The 17,673-nt window shown below is 32.4% G+C and overlaps 1 protein-coding gene across 4 annotated transcripts in view; it reads right to left on the bottom strand.

Annotated features, from left to right (window-relative positions):
* LOC118183815 (NBAS subunit of NRZ tethering complex-like) overlaps positions 1-17,673 on the bottom strand; it is a 255,307-nt gene that overhangs the window by 119,310 nt on the left and 118,324 nt on the right. For all 4 annotated transcript variants that reach the window (XM_085827241.1, XM_085827243.1, XM_085827242.1 and 1 more), the window contains 5 exons: positions 15,633-15,853; positions 10,231-10,343; positions 8,400-8,479; positions 6,883-6,978; positions 1,863-1,984 (listed from right to left, as the gene is read on the bottom strand). In XM_085827241.1, coding sequence (XP_085683367.1) covers positions 1,863-1,984; positions 6,883-6,978; positions 8,400-8,479; positions 10,231-10,343; positions 15,633-15,853 — 632 coding nt within the window. The remainder of the gene's footprint in view (positions 1-1,862; positions 1,985-6,882; positions 6,979-8,399; positions 8,480-10,230; positions 10,344-15,632; positions 15,854-17,673) is intronic.

Below are 17,673 nucleotides of genomic sequence, written 5' to 3'. Positions count from 1 at the left end.
GATTATTCGTCATTTCTCGCGGAGGCAACAACTTGTTGTGATTTTAACTGCTATACAGCGTGCAATCTCTTTGCCAGAAATACTTATATTACACCGACAACATGCTTTATACTACTCAGACACTTCCCCATTACGTCTACCTGCATATCTGCGCACGTGCTACCGTACATCACCTTACTTAATCTCCTGATTGGTCTTTCTGTCCACTCTGCCTCTTCGTTCAGCTGATATGCTAATTTTTCGACTTTGTCCTTAATTTTTGCACACCAGTGTACATGTATCTGAAACCATATGGACATACAGTGCCATCTTGTGGCAGAAATTATAGTTTTTAAAACGTTCCAGGACACTGGCACAAATACGTGACAGTCAGAGCTGAACGGGAAAATGCTCTGGCACGCCTGCATGTCGGCTGGGAAGTGAGTGTGTTCGTTGCTGGCACGTAGACGTGACAGTAGGCGCGAAGGGGTTAAGAGGTGAAACTCTACAGACTGATTGGATACCTTTAAGAGAAGATTTATTTACTAACTTCCAATATACTGGAGATTTAAATACAAAAATCAAATAGACAAATTAATTATACAGACTTCGAGTTACATAATCTGTATAATAATACAAAAATTATAAATAAATTTTCCAAAAAATTTCCTAAGTCACATGCTTGCTGGACAAAAGAATTAACCATTGAAAGGATAAAGGTAAGTGCACTGAGATGAAGATATCAGAGTGAAACTTGGAAGGAGCTAGACAGAAATAGTCTACATATCATTTACAAAAAAAGAAGAAATGTTTCATAAATGTAATATTCATAAAGCCAAGGCTAATTCTGGAAAATTATAAATAAATTTTTCAAAAAATTTCCTAAGTCACATGCTTGCTGGACAAAAGAATTAACCATTGAAAGGATAAAGGTAAGTGCACTGAGATGAAGATATCAGAGTGAAACTTGAAAGGAGCTGGACAGAATAGTCTACATATCATTTACAAAAAAAGAAGAATGTTTTATAAATGTAATATTCATAAAGCCAAGGCTAATTCTGGAATCATTTTTGGGAAAATCTTTTACCCAAGTCACTATTTAGCACTTAACTACAATTTAGAAAAAGGAAAAAGCATCTCCTTTGAACTTTATCAAATAAAGAAACAAGATGGTTCATTAACAATGGAAGACAATGAGGAAAAAAATGTATCATGTTTTCTTTCCGTCTGTTGTATATGTTGCATACATTTTCTTTCCTTACACTATTATTTTATTACTTTATATGTTTAACAAAGGACCAATGTGTGCTGTTTGATGAAATTAACCAAATTTCCAGTCAAGTGCAGTTAATCATATTAATGCTCTCAGCCTTATGACTGCATATGTTGGATGGATGGCTAATCAATTGTTTTGGCAATTTTGACACGGGATTTAAAATTGTCTCCCTGCAGTGTCTTCAAAATATGAACAGATACCAATTACTTTAATTTATTAAGAGGAAGAGAATAGACTAATAACCTCTGCTTTGTTATACAACAGCAAAAAAAAGGCCTGCATTGCATTATGTAAAATATAAATACTTTTACAGCAAAAATTGATCCTAAAAGATTCAACTACAAATTAAAAAAAAAAAAAAAAAAAAAAAAAAAAAACACCCGTTATATGTGATATGCAGTGTTCGTGCTAGGTTTTTTTGTTGCCCGATGAAGATTCGTAGATTCTACTCCTCAACGGTTTCCTGAATTTTACAAATTTTGCTGCCCGATGCAGCTGCACCCGTTGCATATTCTTTGGTGTCCAAATGATACATAAAATACATATATCCAAATACATATGTCCAAATGATACATAAAATACATATAAATTTGTAACACAAACGTACCTAGATGGAATGTCATCAAATTCATTACATTCACCTAAAGCGTAGCAGATCATCCATCCTTCTTTGTGCACCCCAGCCATCAGTTGCTTACATGCAGATAGACATTCCTTGTAATCTTTACACTAAAAAATAAATAAATAAAATAAATAAATTAAAAAAATATAAAAAAGAAAGAAAATCTGAAAGCTTTCAGATTATATATATTACACCTAAAAGAGGTTTTTTTTTTTTTTTTTTTTTTTTTTTTTAAAGTTTCATGTGTTGCCTTTATTTATTAAATATTATCAGTTTTTCATACTTAAACCACATAAATTCAATTCAACAGCAATATCACAAAATATTTGAAAACAGCATATCTTTAGAATTCCTGACACACTGTCTCGCACGCTGGTGATAAAAACGTTTTTTAGCATCATGTGTTGTCACTGCTCCCTTTGAAATCATTGAGTTTGATAATAAAAAAATTTGTTACAGTTTTACAAAATTTGAAATAGATATAAAAACAAATTCTAAATTCAAAATTTGGGCTTCCAAGTGCCCATGTTTGGTTGGAGGACTACATTATTCTAAGTACTGTTGTTTTTTCACAATGCAAGAAACATTCATGCATTCATCCAAATTCTTCATTATTTAGTTTCTTTAAATATACTACAAGGCGAATATACTTGGTGGCAACAGTTTGGAAAGTGAAATGATGCAAAATTCCATTTTGAGACAAATAGGCCTTTGGGTCTAATGCTCCTTTGGGCTAAAAATCTGTTTTTAATTTGAAAGAAAAGTACATTGAAAGACATTTTATGAGTACAAGTGAAATATTAAATACAAACATATCTTAAAATTGTTGTATATGTTAATAATAATTAATTATAAAATAATAAAATTGTTGTAACATACGGTATCCTTTCTTTTACACTTTTCAATCATTGGAAGATTTTCAGCGATGTATGCAACGATGTAACTTCAAAATAATATCACTGACAAATTTCACTGATATCAGTCACTTTATAATGCATAATTTGGGTTATTAAACTAATAATCCAAATTATTTTTGGTGTAAAAAAATAAGTTTACTATTTAATTTTCTGTTCTAAATTTTAATTTTAAGTTTTTGACTAATTGCAACTGATAAATTTTTAAGAATTAAAAATGAACTTAGTGGTGAAAGAATAAGCTTTTATTTACCAAAGTTACTTTAAATATGACGAAAATAAAACTAACAACACACATTGCACACACTGCGGGACGATTGCTAAAGACAAATGTCAAATTGTAGTGTGGCATAACATTAAGCAGGGTTAGAGGCCAAACAGAAGAAAATATTGTTGCCATACTGTTTTGACATTGGAATAACGCAAGGCTGTGGAGTTGGAATCAGGCAGATTTTGGGGTAAAAGGAGTCGGAGCTGGAGTCACTAAAAACAGGTCGACTCCCACTCCGACTCCAGTTTTTGTTGGACAGTTTGAATTTGAAATGAAATTAAAATGAAGTGAAAAAAAAAATGACAAGCTGAGTTATTATTTTTATTTATGAACTGTATACATTAATAAATAGTTATTTTCTATTTTATTGACATATTAATAACTAAATATATGGGAGGAGGATAGAGGCAAGAATCCAAGAATGGAATGTTGTTCTTTCTGAAATGGAGTGTTTATTGCAGAAGGAATCATTTCTTCAATGAAGAAAAGAGAAACTAGTTTGCTAGACAATGAGATCTTGCTGGGTTCAATATATGGAGATCAGAAACAGCAAATTTTCTTGGATGAAGGCAAAGAAAGTCATCTATGAACTTTCATTAAGAATGAAATTATTCTGAGAACATTTGGAGAATTCGAGTCAGGACAGTCAAACTTCAGACACTGCAATTGAGTCTCTATCCTCCTTTTCCAGTGATGAATTAGATTTTGAGAAATATTTTTGGATAATATTGAAAAGGATAAGGCAAAACAAAGAAACAAGAGACTTTACGTATAAAAAGGAAAAAATACAAACAAGATTTCAACACGGCCTTTGAAGAAATAGAGAAATATGATTGCACTTGCAAGACACCTCTTTTAGAACTTATAAAAATCTATCCTGAAAAGTTAAAAGAAGTACCGTATTTGACGGCATATAAGACGCACTTTTTTTCCCTAAATCTGGTCTCAAAAAAGTTACCTGCGTATTATACGTGAAGGACACAGGTTAACTTTCAATACTGAATGCTACTTTTAGCCCGGATTAAGATCTAAACACACATAACTTTTTCTACATCTACATGCATGTGACCTTCTAAATAAGGGTGCGTCTTATATGCCGTCAAATATGGTAGTCCTAACAGTAACAGCTCTTCTTCCTACTCAAGTTAGTGTGGAAAGACTCTTCTCAGCTCTGAAGTTTATGAAATCGGATCTATGGCCCTCCAACAAAGAAATTCTTGCCGAAGCTTTACTATTTCATAGAAATAACTAATGCCAGTTTTTCCATTTCATAATAAATGCTAATTAATATAAATAAATTTGCTATGAAATCAATTTTTTCCTGTAGCATTTATTACTTCTTTTATATTAAAAAAATAAGCTGTAACCCATGTGTATATGTTTATATATATATATAAGGAAGTCATTAAAATACCAGGAGCCAGAGTCAGAGTCAGTTATTTTTCCTACTGACTCCACAGCCCTGGAATAAAGGTCATTTTTTTTTTTTTTTTCCAGGAAAGGTTTTGAATGATCCAAACATAAAAAAACAGTTCTTTTGATTCTATGAATGGAGAAATAGAATAATGCATATGAATGACAGTAAGCACCTTAGGGAAAGGTATACGGAGAATGTTCACCATGGGAGGGCAGTGCAACTTTCTACACATTGTGCCATGCTCTTCATATTATCCAGTCACTGTTGAGGCAATCAATTCTACTCTCGGTTATTACACAGATTAGGGTAGTCTTGTTCATCAGAGAATATTTTTGATCAGCAAGTCACCTTCCTAGAACATCCCAAGCATTTTCAGTGGGATTTAGATCTGGAGAACATGAATGCCACAAAAGGCATTGAACATCCTTGCTGGTTAGACAACATTGAATAGCAAGTGTCTGATGATATAGTGCATTGTCATCCATAAAAAGAAATATATCACTAAAAACACCACAGAAAAAATGAACATGAGGCAGTAAAACTGCAGTGTGTCGTTGGCTGATCACAGTCTCAGTTGCACTCACATATAGGGAATGTGGCCACTCATCATGATGTTATGTTACTGCATCTTGAATACTGGCCCCTTTCCTGAATAAGGTGCAAACATGTTGGCAACTAATTTTTTGACAAGCTAATGCTTGAGCTAATTCTTGCAAAAAATTTTAAGTTGAAGTCATTTTCTAACTGGCAGTGCACTAATAATATCATACGAGAGCAATCAATCACTAAAATAAAAAAAGCAAGAAATATTGTTAATAAAACACTTTTTTGAGAAATCCTTCTTTTTTATACTGTTTTCCTTCCCTATATGAACCGAAATCTGTTTTTGCTTTAAAAAAATACAAAAAATTGCATAAACTCAGTATTTATACTACACTGGCATAGGGCACTGGCCAAAACAGATGTTACACGCATGCTTGAGTTGCTACATAACTGAGTTGACACATAATTATTTTGGCGACATATTGCTTAGTTTTTATGATTTTGGGGCAGGGTTGTGGATAATCAGAAAGTGCCTATTATTTTACGGACTATATAATAAATTATTTTACATTATACAATCAATTATAATCATAATTATTATTCAACTGATTGTGCACCTTTATTCTACTTATTCTACAGAAAAAAATTATTACGCAGCTAATATAATAATTGACTACCTATACTATTTTTTGATGCAAGAAACAAAATTTTTTAGATATTTCCTCTGCAGCCCTAATTTGGGTATAATTGTTCAAAATGTCTATTTTCTAGGCATATACTAGCAGTAGACAGGCAATTGGATCTCTTTGAAGGAAACAAAGGACACATCATCTACAGATATTTTTGTTATGCCAGCAATCAAACCATACACTTCCACTGATAATTTGTGACCTCAGTTGGAATTTTCATTTAACCCTAAAAGGGACTCCCGATAAGTGCTCTTCAGTAGTAGATGACTAATAAATGGGCCACTTATATAGTTCAAGTTTCTTCCATTAAAGAGATAACTGTGTTAGTTAGTCAGATTAATAGCAGACCAATTTGCAGCTTACTGTTTGCAAAACCATCTATTACTTAACAGCCCTTCCTTATACTTAACCGACAGCAAGAATGCAGATAAGATTATCCATAGAAACATTTAGCAAGCAAAATATTAATTAAAAACTGCTACACGAAAATTAATATCACAAACAATTTCTATAGTTATTTATGCTATAACGGTCACTCAAATGAAAACAAGACAGATAGGAAAAAAGTAAGTAATCTGTTTATTATTTCAAAAGTAATCACCATAACTGCTAAAGCATTTATCCCTCTGTGAGAAAAGATAGTTAATAGCTATCGTGGAAAAGGCTTTTCGGTTGCCCACGGAACCTCTTCGTGGACAGGTATTAACCTCTTCGTCCGAAGAAAATCGATGGCCTTTTTCTTCAGGGGTCCAAAAACATGAAAATTGCAAGGGCAGACATCTGGACTGTCAGGGATCTAGATTCGACTGACCTTGCAGTCACAGTAAAAGGTCAGAACGACTTTCCCAGAGTTTTTCCATTGGGGTGAAACGGTGCGCTTTCCTCCGACGCTTGCTGTCTGGCTCAAAATATGGTACAAAGTTTCATCAGACTCCATCACCATTTCATGTTTCACCAGCAACAATACGGGACATGAAACAATATTTTGCATCATGATCCTATTCCAGGTGCTATGTCTACATTCTGTTCAACTTCTGCTCTTCCGTCAGGCTGTGTCTGTCATTCTGCGCCATGCTTGTTATATAGTCTGTCTCATTTTCATCTGACTGTCCCTTATACTATATTAAAATAAAATTCTTGAATTAATAAACAGTTCTCAATCAAAACAAACCTGAAATGCACGTTCTCCAATTAAGGTCAATACTTTACCCTCTCTTTCATGTTTGTTAGTACTTCCAGCTCTTAGAAGATATGCAAGTTTCATTATCTAAAAAGTATTTAAAAGTAAAAAGCCTTTATTAAATATTATCATTAAGTAAGAAACAAACATCAACAAAACATCACACTAACAAGAAGTAAATACCTCAGAGAGATGAAAAATTTATAAAACGTAACCTAAATTTCTAACTGAAGTGAAAAAGAAAACTTGCATACTTTTTAAGTCTTAAAATAAAACATTTAAGATGTAAAAAAGAAACTATGAAATTAGATATGCACCCAGCTCAATCTATAAACTTCATACGTACATTCTGACAGAATATTCTACAAATGTGGTAAAAAAATTCTACATCTAGTTTTCATCAAATCAGGGGGAAAAAAAATCATCATCTAACTTATCCAACGAATGCAAGTTTTCATCATTCTACATCTAGTTTTCATCAAATCAGGGGGGGGGGGAATCATCATCTAACTTATGCAATGAATGCAGGTTTTATTTGCATTCATTTTTGTGTTTGTAGTTGTAGTCTATTACTTTAAAAAAGGCAAATTCTATGTCCCTTATCTGCAATCGTAACACTTATCATCAGCACCTCAAAGCCTTTATTTTGCAATTTTATTCGAGAGCTCAAGGATAGTTCTCATTCATGTGCCTTTCACAAAGTTAAACATTGCTGTTGACTAATGTTCAGTTGTCTGACCTATAGTCAGCCCAAGCCCATGAAATTCCTCATGGCAAGAAGTGCAACATTACGTCTGTCGTTGGTAACAATCTTGAGCACCTTACAGGTGACAGTGAGACTTAGCTCAATTACACCCCAAATTTTGATGGAGAGCGCCCTGGAGGTATGGGTCCGAGGGTCTCTTACCAGTAACCTTTCGAGGGGACTTTCAGCTCGCCACATATTTAGAGTGCCCCCATGCCGCACGGACACTATACATTTACAAACATCCATGCCTTCTCCAGGATTCGAACCCGGACCTTTGGCATGGCAGTCAGCAACGCTAACCACTATACTGGTTACGTGGAAAGTGAATCATGCTTAATGAAAGTGAAGTGGGAAAAACAATTAGGCACTCAACAGTCAACTGCAGCTATCACCATGTATATTAAACAAGCTGGTTAAGGGAAAATGACTCTTAAGTGAGTATTTTAAAATAAAATATTACAGATAGTTTTTAGATACAACCTGCCAACAGATTGAAATGATTTTGTGTGTTAACTGTTAGTTTGAATGTTAACTTTAAACTAAAGTCACAGTTATAACAGTACTTTGCCATCAGTACTTTGTCATCATGCTGCTATAGCTACTCTTTTTTGTACTGATATTTTGCTTTTATATTATTCAGTGTAAAGTTATTTTGCTTTGTGTTGAAAGAATAGTTGGAAACAATCCAGACAGATTTTTCTGAAATATTTCCAAAAAAAAAAAAAAAAAAAATTTGCTTTAAGAAAAAACAGTTAATTACCTTCGCTGATTTCTTGTAGTTTTTATCCTTCTTTTGAAGCACTTCTTGCACTAGAGTTAACCTATTTTCACACAACCTCACTAAAATAGAAATTATACAAAAAAAAAAAAAAAATGAAATGAGGTGATAATACTTTGCATGGTTTCAACAAAATACAAGACATTTTTCTGGCTTTCTAATGAAAACTATGGTTTTATTTATTGATTTAGATTTAATAGGGCAGTTGATAATAGTTTTAGAATTGTGTTATGATACTATTAAGAAGTCTTAGTTGATATTACATTTTAAGGGGGAAATTTTAAGCACATTTTTGAAATATATGAAAAGTACATACTGAAATCACATTATAAATGCACATATTAAGATAAGTTTGGTAGAAAATTTTCAAATTAAAATTTGCATGAAACAAACTAGCAACACAGAAGTTTCATAATCATTTTGCTGATAATAACCTCACAGTAAAAATGGAAAAAAAAAAAAAAAAAAACTATAATTTCGATTTGAAAACAGATATTTAGAGGATTTTATCTCATAAAAACAAAACATCAAAATCTAATTAAATGCTTACTTTCATGGGGAAAAAAGAATACAAATACATAATCGTAACATTTTTAAACAAAATAAAAGTCTTTAAACCCCAAAGTCAAATTATTTTAGAAATTGAATAAAAAATTGATAAATTTAACTATGTGGGACAATTTATGGTAACAGCTGCCACAGAATATTTTCTTCTTCTTTGCCCTCAGTTGCTTTTAAGTACATCTGATAAGTTTTCAAAAACGTTTTTAAAAGAGGCTTAGGAAACCCCACCAATGGCTGAGTAGTTAACACCACTGTATGCTGGTAATTCGACTGGAGTTCATATTCAAATCAATAGGCTGGTTTTGTGGTTCGTTTTGTGGTTTTCCTCATGTGTTAACATGAATACAAGCAGCTCCTCTATGAAGCCACACCTCCCCTCAGGTAGATAGCCTAACATATTCAAATAACCATAAGGTTTATAATTAAATCTGAAATATGTGGTGCAGTCAAAAAATATCTTGTTATTCTGGAAATAATTTCATAAAGCCTGAAGTTTACCCATTTTTTCCTCCCATTGTCTGAAGAGGACTGTTACAGCTGACAGTCGAAAAAATATTTTACACTTACAAACAATCATGACATCTCTGGGATGAACTCAGGCCCCAAGCTATCACACTCTTAACACTAAGGCTGGGCTGGTGCTAGGCATGTTGCTACCTGGTACAGCCTCTGTGAGCCCTTAATTGCTACACACTGCCTCTTAGATGAAGAGGTACCTTGTTTGCCCTTGAAATTGAAAAAAAACCTATGCCTAACACAGGTAATTGCTTCACTTTTATGATTTGAGGTGTGTTTCTCTCCTGTCTTGATAAGAATATTCACTTTGAACACAATTTGTTACAGTTAACAGATATGCATTATACACGAGTAAAGTGCCAAAAAAGGGGGGGAGCTGCCTGCTAGCATTTGAACTCAGACCAAACTATCAGTGCTTAATGGTCTTATCCATCTGGCCAGTAGTAGGCTCATCAATATTTTTGTAATCGCTACACATCAGTAAAACATACTAGACATGCATATATAAATATCATACATATAAATTAATGTGTGACACATTTCACAACTTTATGCAATAATTTAAGCATTAGTGAGCAAACTGTGAAAATCTAGCAGACAATTCTCAAATAAAAGTTACAGAAATTAGTAAGACTCATCATAAGTTAGAGCATTAACATAATGCTTTTTTAAGGCATACAAGTACAAAGCAGAAACCAGAACACATATCAACTGGCATTAAAAGTGCACATACCTTGCAAAGGTAAAACATTAACATTAAACTCTTGTAGCAATGATATAGCAGAAATTAAATCAAGCTCTTCCTCTATACTTGCTGGCACATCTTCAATCAAATTTAAGCACATTCTATAAAACAAAAGAACATGCAAGTCTATAGTACAGTTAGTAAAACTATTAGATGAAGTTAAAGTAGAAAGTTTTAGTAAAGAGCGCAACAGATTTTTGTCTGAATGTAGAAAAGATATCAAGAAAAGTTTATCCTTATTAACTGACATATAATATCAATATACACTTATTGTAAATTATTTATACAGTAAGCCCTTGTAATGTTCCTCGGTACTTTGGCTATGTTAAAATGTCAAAGAACCTAGTGAACTAAGTAGTGAATTATTTCTGAGTTCAAGTATGTATGACAGAGTCTTGAAAAGGGTTAAAATGCCCTTTTATTCGCTTAAAGAAATAATAACAGATGGCTCAGGCTTTTAAACCAGAATAAGAAAATAAGAAACTAATCTAATGTTAAACTAAATAGACTTTAGGTGAACATAGGCACAAATATCTAATATAGTTGGCCCTTAATTTAACCAGCCAACAATTATTAACAGGCATGTACAATATGACTAAGTGTAGTAAATTCAAGAAGGAAGTAGCCAGAAGGCAAATATGTGTCACTACAGGCCCCCAAAGCACTCTCTCTTGAAGTACATTGAACTTACTTTAAATACTCATTTGCATAAAACACGATACTAAAAACTCGTTCTGGTTGGGAATAGTGGATAGGAAATGAGAATAGACAGTAAAGCATGTTAAAACTTAAAATAATTGTTAGAAACTTAGAGTACAACCGAAAAATCAGGAACTTAGTGTTAAAAAACGTATATTAATTGGAGATTAAAATTTTATTGTTTGAATACTTTTTCTATTTCTACATATTAACCATTTACAGTAAAAAGTTACATATTTACTACAGTATATTATATATGTCATCACAGAAAACACTACAGTAGTACATTATTTACTATACTGTAACTTGAACAAATGCACTAACAGATCATTTTTTGGTGAAAAATTCTTGTATATTGAGCTGTTGCATATAGGAATAAAAATGTCTGGTAATTTCTAAGTCAACTGTACTCATTGGCCCACCAGTAGCAGGTGGTAAAAGCCACTGAAGACTTGTAGGTCAGGCTCGGGTTCTAGTCCCAGTGCATAGGATAGCTGCATGGATGTTTTCATGTTTTCCCTATGTGTTACTCCTCAGACACAGCTGGATGTACATCAGATTCCACTAGACAGGTTAAGTAATTTTATACAATTAATTCAGAATTATTCAATATTTACATTAGCCATACATACTAGCTAACTTCTGAAAAATAAAAAGGCACATCTGAATGCAGAATTGCATTTGCTGATTGAAACTCATTATTGACGTGACGATCACTCTTATCGAACAATGTTTCCCATGCTGGCTATGTGTTCCAGAATACGGAATATCATGTGAGATTTTCAATTAAATGGGAAAACATTCCTGAATGCAACCCTAGCAGAGAAGCAACAGGAAAAGAATAAGAAAAATTTTGAAAGAAAAATTTTGAAAATCGAAAATTTTGTTCATATTAACCGAGTGTTTCCCTTAAGCGAGTTCATGTTAAGGGAGTTAACTCATATAACTGTTGTAGTAATTAATATATAACAAAATTTAAATGTTTAAAGTCCACAATGCTTATAATAAATATTTATTACTATAAATAGCTTTCAAAAGGAAAATAAAATTCTGGATGTAATGAGTGAGAAGTAAAATAATATTCCAGTTAGTAATAACATGTTTATAATGCACATAAACCAATCAATTAAAACATTAAAACCACTTACCTGATATAGGTTTAAATCTTATTGAATTATTTAATATGACAGTGATAAGTATCTCCTGATACTAGGTACTTCAACTGCAGTAAAAGATCTCTTAGCTTGGCAAAATTCTCCATTTGCTTTGATAATGTTCAGAAGTGTTTCTTTAAAAACATTTTGTAAAATATAACTGCTGAACTGCATTTATACCTGGGAGATTTGGGAAGCAGGACAATAAAAGGAATTTTGTGTATATTCCTGGTACAATTCTTAATTTCTTGGCAATATTATTCAGCGACCTTTTGACAGAACATAGTGCATATTTATAATAAAATTATAAAAATTAAATCATGATGATATTCAAGTATGTATATACTGTTACAATTTGGGCTACATTACACACCAGAAGGAAAACTGAGCTTTGGGCTATACTACATAAGAAATAGATACAGTTTAATCTCATTCTCCATACAGTAGAAAAGACTACCAACTATCAATGCTAGGAAAAAAACAAGGACAAATTTGTTATACAGGAATGATGGGTCCAAATGTGGCATAAGAGAATATTATTCAGACCATACTTCTTTCTACTAATTACTTAGTATGTGTCCAAAGCAAATCAAGATAATGAATCATTTTGATAAGGTATTGGACAGTTCATCCATTCACATGACGTAACAAAAAAGGGATTCATCTGAACCTTCTGACATGTTTCATTCATCAATGACCAGTGCTGTCAATGACTGTATGTCCAATGCAAGCATTTAATATGGTGAATGGCTCTGAGTACAGGTACATAAATATTGGCTATATCATATTTATACTGGTTCATAGCATATAATATAATATTGGTCCATAGCATATTTTTATAGGCTGGCAATACTGTGTTAGAAAGCCACATTTTTAATGGGTTGGCAATACTGTCTTCCTATGCATTCATTGCCCATTATCCAATTCAGTAGTGTCACTTGCGGCCATTATACACAACTTTTCAACTCAACTAAAGGCCGTTGCATAATAGCGTATAATTTGATTATTATTTTTTAAGTAGAAAACAATATCACCCAGCAGGCCAGATAAAAAACAACTGGCAGGCCGAATTTGGCCCACAGGCCATAGCTTGCCAAACCCGAATTTAGAGGATTAGTCAAATTTATTATATTAAAAAAAAATTCAAATTTTGTTATATTTAGTTATTATGATTAATGTATCTCAGAAAATATAATTATTCTCAAATTTGTACAAAATAAATAAATTGGGACAAAACAGTTTACCAATCTCTTTTCTCTTTGCATTTTAATGCCTATTTTATTATTATTATTCTTATATGATCTACCATTAAGATTTGAAATTACAGTCAGCTCTAATGGTGCAATTTACTGTACTGCAATGAAACATATATTTTCTTTGCTTATGCACCAGATGCCTAGTACGTACACATGAATACCAAAGTATATAAAATTAAAAGAGCTGCAAGAATAAGAAGCATCAGTGGTAATGTATCCAAGGATTCTTTATTAGAGTCTGGTGCAGACCAAGAACAGCCAACAACATTTACTTGATAATGCATAAAATCCTTTACAGCAACAATAAAGTATTGAATCCCCATCATATGAGAAATATTCAGAATCACAAAAAGTACACAATTTTATTATTGAAAAGAATTGCCACATTGACTAGTTTTTTCTTTAGACAAGCACAAATGTGGCAAAAAGCCAAAGTGTAATTGAGTTCCAAAAATAAATGTTTGAAATACTACATATATTCACATTTCAAAACTACTTCATGGGATTTTGCATTTAAGTGGTTACATACACAAGTGTAAATGCTGTAGCTATTGCAATTCCTAAGTTACCAAGTCCCTGATGGGAGCACGAATTACCGAGTTCAATGTTAATTTATATTTATAGATTGATAGTTATTGATTTCACATTAAATAGATTTTTTTAGAATTAAAAAAAAAGATCTTGTTTAAAGAGGATAAACCAGAAAGCATTCACCCATCAGAAGGGAGGAAAAAATATGCTATTATTGCCTTTTATTAAATCATGGTTACTTGAACTATAGTTCATATGCCAATCCCTTTGACTCTAAAACTACCGCTAAACAGAAGGATTTCATACCAGTTATGAATAAACGAGACATAACAACACACTCATTACATCTGAGCTTTCTTTACCTGATTGATTCCAAATAAGCAACCTTTTGTTTTGATGAACAAGGAAATATAACAACTGTCTTTGTTATATTTTCCCCTGCATTAGGGAAAAACTAGTGAAATTTGATACCTGATTTAAACAGAACAGAAAGCAATGGAATTTTTTCAAAATTGCAGAATTGTAGCATAAAAAAAAAGTGTGTATTTACGTACATGATATGGTCAACTGAATATGGTTGAGTAATATATTGGAATAATTACCCAAGGGAAGTTTGTACTCATATCATTTTAAACAGAATTTTCCATAAAATCGGAGGCCCTAGCAAAATAGTAGAAATCAAGAAAAGTCTGTGAAGGACAGAAACAAAGTGAGTCATTTTCTGATTGTTTATTAAATAAAGAGGCATCAGCTCTTTCAGAATTCTGTAGGAATGGTTAGCGCAACTTATGCAGGGATCCCACCAGCTTTCATAGTCGATGGGATGATATGTAAGTACCCAACTTTCACACAAAGGATTTAAATGAATATTCAGAATTAAGATAAAAAATGTCCCTATTTATAATAGTAAATATTTTTTTATTGCCAAACCAGGAAACAAAAACTTTTAATGTAATATAACAAAATTTTCTCAATATCAATAAAAGAATTAATGTAGCATTAATATAGTGTGTCAAGTATACTAACCTGAAACAAAAAAGTTGCCAATAGCAGCTATTTATTTAAAATGCTGACATTAGAGAAAAGTTTTTGAGATAATGATGTCATATGCAATCAAGTGCTTTCCTCAGTGTCAAAATATGACCTCATATAATAATGATAAAATGTTTAAAGTTTGGTAATGCTATTTTTATTTCATATTTCGTAAAACGTGCAAATTTTTTATAAACTAACTCTACGATTTCAAAATGAGCAGTGGCAACACTTTTCGAAATAAAACTTACGAAATGTTTTCTTAAGAAACTCTACGATTTGAAAGTGAGCAGTAGCAACACTTTTCGAAATAAAGCAGGTTTTCATATCCAGCATGCGAGAGTGTTGTCACTCATAAAAATGAGGGAGATAATTAGCGTTAATCCAAGGTTTTAATTAATATCTCAGGTAATTAAAGTTGCATGAAGATGACAATGGTTAAAATGGCTTTTCACGAATTTTTGGAGTCTGGAGGTACCTTTTTCGAAGTTCAATCCCCCGATGTTCCGGAGAACATAATACCACAAAAAAAACAGACAGACAGATGCGAAAAGAACTTAATAATATAGATTGATACATGATGGCACATAGATTTTTTTATCCTTATTTATGTGCTGCAAAATTTAAAATGGTTTGAGAAACCCTCTATTAGAATAGCTTTATATTAGTAACTGATGCCATTTATTAAAAGTCAAACAAAATATAATCCTTTTATTACCTAGCAAGAGCCATGCATGGATCTGAGGCATTCGCAGATGAATTAAAATACTCCCGGGTTGCAGCCAACACCAACTGCACAGATTTTGCATAAGGTAACTTGAAAGACTGTGGCCCAATACAGAGTTTTTCTCTTCTTTGTTTATTATTGCATTCCATCATTTTTCCAGCTAAAGTAATGCCTTCACATTTCCCAGAGCACAACAAAGATTGCAAAACTATCTAGTATACAACAAAACAATTTCATATGAGAATAATGATATGAGTATGATATATAATATTAATTAGCATAAAGGTAATTTTATAGTGCCTCCCAAATAAAATTATATCTCAAAAGGTTATCATAGAGCAAAAAGTATAATTTACAACCTAGTATTTACAGTGCCAATTTTGTGAAAAATTTTATGGGTGATGTCTGACACTACATATTGGTCAATTTCATAACAGTAAAAATCAAGAGACTTAGGAAAAAAATCCAAGAAAAAACATAAAGTGAATTAAACACAGAAATTGATATTAATCTGAATACTTAAAAACAGATGTAAAAATTATATGGAAGAAAAATTTTTACCATAAAAAGAATAAGAAGAAATGAATTTATCTGCGGTAGATTGTTTGCTTCTGCTGTAGATAAATTTTAAAAATGTGCTTCATTAATTAACATTTATTATCTTATGTAAATTGACATTTAAGATATTCAATAATTAGTATATGTGGTAAGCATAGACATTTTAAAGAATAAAAGATGGAAACAAAAATGTTTAATTTGTATGCAGTTTTCCCTTAAAACAATGCTACTTACTGCTATTTTAATTATACAATAATGCAATTATTATGTTTGGGAAAAACTGTGATGAAATTCACAATTTACCAAAGTAAAATTTTCACTGCCAAATGGGTTTTTAATTGCCAAAATGTTGAAAAATCAACAAACTAATGATGCACATAAACATGGCCTTCCTCATTCAATCAACTAAATGACACAATGAGTTCTTTCGCCCTGCCGAACCAGTCACAGGGTTTCAACCTCTGCCCTTGCACACCTTGGAGAGAGAGAGAGATGCATCGCTTTTGCGACACTAATCGTTGTCAATGATTTTGCTACCTGCCAGTCACACGGGCTGCCCGCCTTCCAAGGATATTACTCAGCATACCTGGGGTGCCACCTCCACGCAGCTGCCAACCTAGAGCCTTGAGCTTTTCAACATACCAGATCCATGGTCTGACCAATAAGTTCTTTCTGGGGCCTTTAGAACCACTTGGTTCATAATTTGTATACCCCTGTGGCCAAGACTGCCTAGGTACAGATCCTAGCCAGCAGCTTCACAGAGTTCTCTACGTCAGCCCCCAGGGATGGGGGTAATGATGCACACTAAAAATCACACTCCAAGAAAGAGAAGAAAATTGTTTTTGTTATCAACGGAGGATGAATTTCAACAGCAACTCGTATATCTTTGCCAAGAATAAGCACTTAAAAAACAGATTTAGATATAAATAAAAAAACTGGCAGATTTGTTCTCACAAATTAAATGAAATATTCCTAAAAATTTTGTGTATAGCATTACAAAATCAGTAAAGAGTTTTAAATTGTTTTTTAAATTTAGAAAAAGGTTCAACCATAATTTTTATCAATATTAACAGATACTGGAAGGTAACTTTATTTAAGTTTGATTTTCTAGAATTCCAGAAATAGAGCAATCTGCAGCTGTCATACAATAGTCATACAACTCTTCACAATATCACAGCGTGTAAATCAGAAGGAAAGGAAATCAAACTACTATAACGTTAAACACAATGCAATGCAAAGTGCAAGTAAAGAGCAAAGCTAAACCAGAGATAGTACTTGGAACACACGCTGACAACAATAAGTGAGAGCAGATGCTCGTTATATAGTTTTAACCCGACTGCAGAGATATTTATATTGGGCCAGATAAAAAATATCTTTTTTTTTTGGGGGGGGTACATTTTTGAACAAAAATTTTCTTTATTGAAAATCATCAACTTTAATCAAGTACATATTGACCATTATTATCTACTTGAAC

Source organism: Stegodyphus dumicola, chromosome 11 (assembly GCF_044657685.1).
Source record: "Stegodyphus dumicola isolate Sdum_Otavi_A_Nest chromosome 11, ASM4465768v1".
NCBI classification, from domain to species: Eukaryota; Metazoa; Arthropoda; class Arachnida; order Araneae; family Eresidae; genus Stegodyphus; species Stegodyphus dumicola.
Note: the sequence above shows the minus strand (reverse complement) of the source record. Positions and strands in the feature narration are given on the sequence as shown.